This window comes from Pygoscelis adeliae, unplaced genomic scaffold, assembly GCF_000699105.1.
Source record: "Pygoscelis adeliae isolate BGI_AS28 unplaced genomic scaffold, ASM69910v1 Scaffold606, whole genome shotgun sequence".
In the NCBI taxonomy this organism is placed as follows: Eukaryota; Metazoa; Chordata; class Aves; order Sphenisciformes; family Spheniscidae; genus Pygoscelis; species Pygoscelis adeliae.
Window position 1 is genome coordinate 398676 of NW_008825047.1, and position 6000 is coordinate 404675.

The 6000-nt window shown below is 37.0% G+C and overlaps 1 protein-coding gene across 1 annotated transcript in view; it reads right to left on the bottom strand.

The window, feature by feature from the left end:
* Positions 1 to 4846, bottom strand: part of PRKAR2A (protein kinase, cAMP-dependent, regulatory, type II, alpha) — a 52730-nt gene extending 47884 nt beyond the window's left edge. Inside the window, exon 1 of the mRNA XM_009326336.1 lies at positions 4744 to 4846. Within this exon, the coding sequence (XP_009324611.1) occupies positions 4744 to 4846 (103 nt within the window). The remainder of the gene's footprint in view (positions 1 to 4743) is intronic.
* Between the last annotated feature and the right edge of the window lie 1154 nt (positions 4847 to 6000).

Genomic DNA, 6000 nt, shown 5'->3' on the forward strand with positions numbered 1-6000 from the left:
TCCTCCACAAGCACTTTGCTTTCTACTAGGACCTGTGAACACTTCCCAGTTACAGTTTGGGGAAAAAAAATCCCCACATGCTGATTGTTTCCGATACTGCATACAATTTATAGCAGCAGACTAAGTTAAGCTATTGTGCACACAAAAATTTAATGCAGCTCTTTCGTGTAACACTCTAATCAACTCAACAATTTTTTGAAGGTTTCCTGATCAAAGATGAAGCAAAATTTATAATAGGTTGCATAAATTCAGTAGTATAGTACTCAGAGTTCATAGAGCATAGGCATAAAATACCAGCTTTATTCAAACAAATTAGCAGAAATCAGTGATTTTCAGAGTACTTTTCCATCGAATCATGGCACAAAATCATCCTATGTGAACAGAGACAAAACAAGAAACAGAATGTAAACTGTTCTTATTTAACAAGTCAATTAAGATTATCCAGACAACATGTGAGTTGACACTATAAACTATTAAAGCTGAAATACCAGAAGCAGAGTGGAGTATAAATCTGAGGCGTGACTGTCTCTATGGAATGTTATATCAAGTTATGATAAGGAAGTGCTAGACTACAGCTGTCAAACCATTTTTCTGCACACCAAGATGTTAATGGACTTACATGAATATGAACCACTGCAACTGTGAGAAAATTTAAAGATTTAAAGTATCAACTTTTTAGGATTTCTAGTAATTAAAAAGTAATACTATAGCAGAAACAAGACTTGCATCATCAGATATGCAATCATATCTTAATAAATGCAAATATGAACTTGTTTTTCAACAAGTAAGTAAAATAATGGGGTTCCCTGTGACTATTACTAACATAGTAGTTAGGTATCCATGATTTCCCTCAGGATGTCCCTGCTGGACAGTGGCAAATTCCACTTACCCCTTCCAGATCTCTGCTTGATGAGGTGGGGGGCGTGAGTGGGGCTACAAACTACTACAATTTTTTCAGAGGCAGTTCTGGAACCTAAGGGTCCACATGTCAACGTTTCTTTCAGAAAAGCAAAACAGACAGAAGTGGACAAGAGTTTTACAGGTACCTATTTTTTTTTTTTTTTTTTTAACTTCTATTCCCCCCCCAGAAGAGGATGGAAACTCAGAACCTGCTTAGATACGGGCAGGAGAGATTCTGATGGTGTCAACTGAAGCATGCCAGATATCCAGAGGAAGACAAAGGTCAGGGAACACCAGGGAGGAAGCGAGTTCTTTCAGAGGATGAACAGAGGGAGCGCAGAACGTAAAAAAAAGGCAGAAAATTGGAAACTGTGGTCCAGGATTGTCTGTGTACACACACACTTTACTTTTCTGTAAGACACATCTATTAAGTTACATCTACTAAGCTGGAAAACAGTAACAAAAATTACATTAATATTAAACACTGTTTTCCTCTCTCCTACAGGAGAAGTAATAAAGGTGTAGATACCTTTTCATTCCCAGCATTTAAAAGTAGCTCTCATCAGTAGCAAGAGATAATAAAATATAAAAACAAAGTAGCAACACATCCTGGTCTCCAATTTAATTGATTTTTTTATTTGGTTTTTAAAATTACTGACACAAAATGGAAGAACACTATCTGGAAGCCTCATCTTAAAGGAGCCCCGATCCTTGCTTTCAGAGATTTTAGAACCCCTCTGATAGAATGTAATAACTACTTCTGAAGGAAAAAGTTGAGTCAACAAGCAAGGCATCTATGTTAGTTAAAAAAAGATATTTTACGAAGTTATTAAAGCTGTTGTGCTCTTTTGGGTTGGCTCTTTTTTTTTTTAAAGACAGAAGAAAAATTAATATGCACTCTGGAATGGACAGACTTTAAACAGCTGATACAAGTCAAGGAAGATAAATCCTTACTTGACTCTCTGAAAGAAATTTGGGGGAACCTCTGGTTACAATAGCACTTTACTAAAATGTTGAGAGTTTTGTTTGTTTGTTTTTAAATTAAAGACACTTTAGGAAAATGTATCACTATTTCAATATTCTCATTCCACGACTGAATTTGAACAGTCGTGCATGGTACTATTTCGATTATGTTTCTCAGCAGATATTAATTCAATACCAAAAAGGACCATGACCCTGTTATGCAATGAACCCCGCGCTCAGAATTCAGGAGTTAATACAGCCTGACTGAAGCCTAAGTACAGGAGAAGGAATACCTATCAAGCAGCACTCTGTATTATCTGACATTGCAATGGCATGACCCACACAGCCCTCTCCTATTTCTTGCTGACATGTCTCAGAGCCAAACACAGCACTTTTTTTTTTGCATTGATTTTTGTGAGTGCAATCTATATTATGAAGATCAAATAGCAATAAAGCATGCATTTGCTTTACAGACATGAAATTGGACAAATTCCCAGTGCTAAGGTACAATCTAGCTGAAAGGACACATTTCACAGTGATTAAAGATATAACCGTATGCTGATACTACAACAGCGATTGTCAGGGACTGAAATGAAAGACTTGGGAATTTTTTCAAGGATTAGAAAGAAAATTATACACTGCACTGAAAAGGAAGGATGCTGCAAAGAACTAGGAGAGTTAAGAAGCAACAGACAAATCTTCAAAGTACTGTCAGAAGAGGCAAGACACTGGAGGGTACAGCAAGGCAAGCCACAGTAAGTGAAAAAGGGAAACTTGCTTGGGCTTTAGGAGCAAGCTTAAAGAGGAAGGCATTTCAGAGATAGGGAAGCAAAGGAGCCACATTAGTAGTATCACAGAAGTTTTAAGAGCCAGAATGACATTAGACTTACAAACGCAACATTAAGTAGATGATAAAAAGTAAAGATCCTGAACATATCTGGAAGTGACATTTCTGGCAATGAAAAAGCCAGAAAGGGTCAAAGATGACTATGAGACTACAGGCTAACAGAAACATTACATCAAGAAGAAATAACTGCAACTTTCCTTAAAATAAATGCTTCATACAGGAAAAGATTCTTGCATCTTCTCTAGGGAACCACGAGGCATTTCCCAATCAGAAAGAAACATGGGCAACTCACCCTCATGTCTACGTGCAGTGGCAAAGGAAGGAGAGCCTCTTCCTTTTCCAAGTCTCTTGACTCTTCCCTTCTATCTTACCAGTCCTGCTTTCAAACTTCACCTCTTTATTTACCAGACTCCTGTCCCACCAGAAATTATAGATATATTAGGCAGGAGGATTAATACTTCACGGTATTTAAGATCTTTGAAATGTAATGAAGACAAATTTTGGCTGACATCTTTTTGGTAGAAACTTCAGATGTGTCGTTTAAAGCAACATTTGACTCTGATAAGCACAGCCCTTTTAAAGCAACACTTTCACATTTCAACTGATTTTCTACTATGGCTTTGATTTCTAAGACACTTAGAAGACTTAACTTCACCTCTTTGTATCTCTTAAAGTATCAAACCCTAAAGACTTTTGGCCAGATTTTTATCCTTTGATTGGTTATAAGGTGCAAAGTCATTGCTCTATATTACAAATTAACAACACTTAAACCTCTTTTGGCTTACTTGGAAAGCTGAGTTTCACCAAACATACTTGGAAACCCTGGAGGTAATTTCTAAATGAGTCACAAAAATGTCATTTAACTATACCTAGTAAGCTACTCCATTTTTATTATTTCCAACTGTGCCTCTTTCATAAATCTCCTTCCACAGATTAATGAACCATATACAGGTGAATGCAATGTGAATAAAGCTAAAACAAACAAACAAAAACTCAAAACATATAAGCCTGAGCCAAATTTGTATACATTTCACTATCATTAAATACTCACATTCTATCACAGCACAGAGACACTGCTAAGACTAAGGTACATAAGTCACTGCCCCAAAGAGCATAGCCTTAGTCACTACTTCTGATCTGCTACTGAAATCAGCCAAGATCACTTATTTTTCCATTTTCAGAAACCCAATTAAAAGTCCCACTATTATCCTGAGCAACTGAAAGCATTACACATTATCACGAAAACTGTAATGAGAGCAACAACCCACTGAAGGCCTCTCCTGACAGGGAAGTCAGATTCTAAGTCCCACTGTGGTCTAGATTTTAAAAACACTCTTATCAAATTAGTATTATCCTCAGGAATAGCACACAGCCAACTTCTCTGAAAGTATGCATACACCGCTGAAGTACCCTTGTTGAAGCCAGGAACCTCTTTTGTACCAGGCCAGTGACTTTGAGAGAAACATTAGCCAGGCAATATAAATGCAATACCCAAACATAATGCAAATGTAGATCTGGGGGAAAGTCTTCATTAAATATGGATGAAGTGGCAAATGGCACTGGCTTTAGCATTTACACAGCCTCAGGTATAAGCTATTGTAAAATTAAGTATGAAAAGGTTGAGAGACCAGCATGTCACAGCTACGGTAATGAGACTAGTGAGTTAAAACAGTGTGCTGGATTAACATATTTCACACCTCCTGTCACTGCCTCTTCTGTAACCTCTTCCCCTGTACACAACCGCTCACTCCCTTCGCACACACCTGCATTCTGCCTGAGAGGATATGACAACTGCAGCAGCAAAGAGGAAAGTTACAGTTCCCACTCACATAGAAACCCTTCTACTTTCTGTTTCAATACCACACTTAGCCTGTTACTTGCAAGACTTTTAATACATTCCTACTACCAAGGCTTTACTCCGTATCTCAAGGACTGCCATAGAAGCGTGGTAAATACTTAAGTTAATCCACACACTTTCACAGCTGGATTGCTGCTGTCTTCTGAAAGCTAACTTTGGGTTTGCAACACGCTACCTTGCAGTGCACCACTGATGTTCTTGTTGCTCTCTTGGTTTCCTGGTTTTATGCTACCTCTCCTGTCCAGGATGAACTCTTCCTCATACACGTCACATAACATCTTCAAATCCCAATTAAATACACACACCTATATATATACTTTTACACAGCCTTTGTCAATGAAGAACTCCTCAAATAACTCATAGACATCCTACATTTCAACTATTATCTATTGCCTCATATCTGTCCTTTAGGCAGAGGCATATTTTAAGGCACAGCAAATGTCGCATGCATTCCCAATATTTTTCTAGGTACATTTGGCATTTAAGACAACTTCAATAAGGCATACTGCTGTATTTTTATTTGGATGCATAATAAAGAGTTGATTTCCTCCTATATGTAAAGAAAGATGATGACGATTCACAGATATTCTTGTGCTTTAGCACTGGAAAACAAAGAAAAAAAAATTTTTGACTGCCTCTCGGTTTCCACCAGAAACCCAACCTTAATTTTACATTCACTGCATTGTATTTTAAAGAGATTCCATCTGCTCTGTCTGTAGTACACATTAATATTCAGAAGACATCTGCAGTGTGCAGACCAAGCTTTTAATTGGAATCATGTCACAGCTACCATCACACAACACTGAATGTAAATGTTGGCTATCTGCACTTGGCAGCTGCTTGGCAGGCTTATTATAAAGTCCTACTGAGACTGATAGTGTCTTTAAATAATGCGGCATCAGAACAAAAAAGGTATCTTGAAAAATCAAATATTTACTACCATGAAACAGTTTTACAATGCCATCCATACCTAATACAGTTTACTAGCACCTTAAACTACTTATAAGCAAAATATTGTTTATATTCAGCCATAATTTTCAAAAAGAGTCAACAAATTGATACAACTGAACACTCACGTCCTTCATTATGATAGATATTTAAGCAAATCTAACTTGTACACAAAAGAGGACAAAGAAAACTGAACTTCAGTGCAACTGAAATTGTGTAGTGAAGCTCAAAGCATTTATAAAAATCTAAAACTCGAGCATTGCTAAGCATGTAAGAGCACCTGAATAAAAGAATTCAATTAACAGGTGTGCTCAGTGATTTAAGACACTTTTCTACAGTGTCAGACTAGTTATTCTAGAAAGAACAATATTGTTACCTATTTTTTAAGATGAAAACAACACTAAGTTAATAGCATCATCATTTGCTTCAAATCCTTGCCAAACAATGGTAATATAAAATTACATTCTCCCAATCATCTACGTAT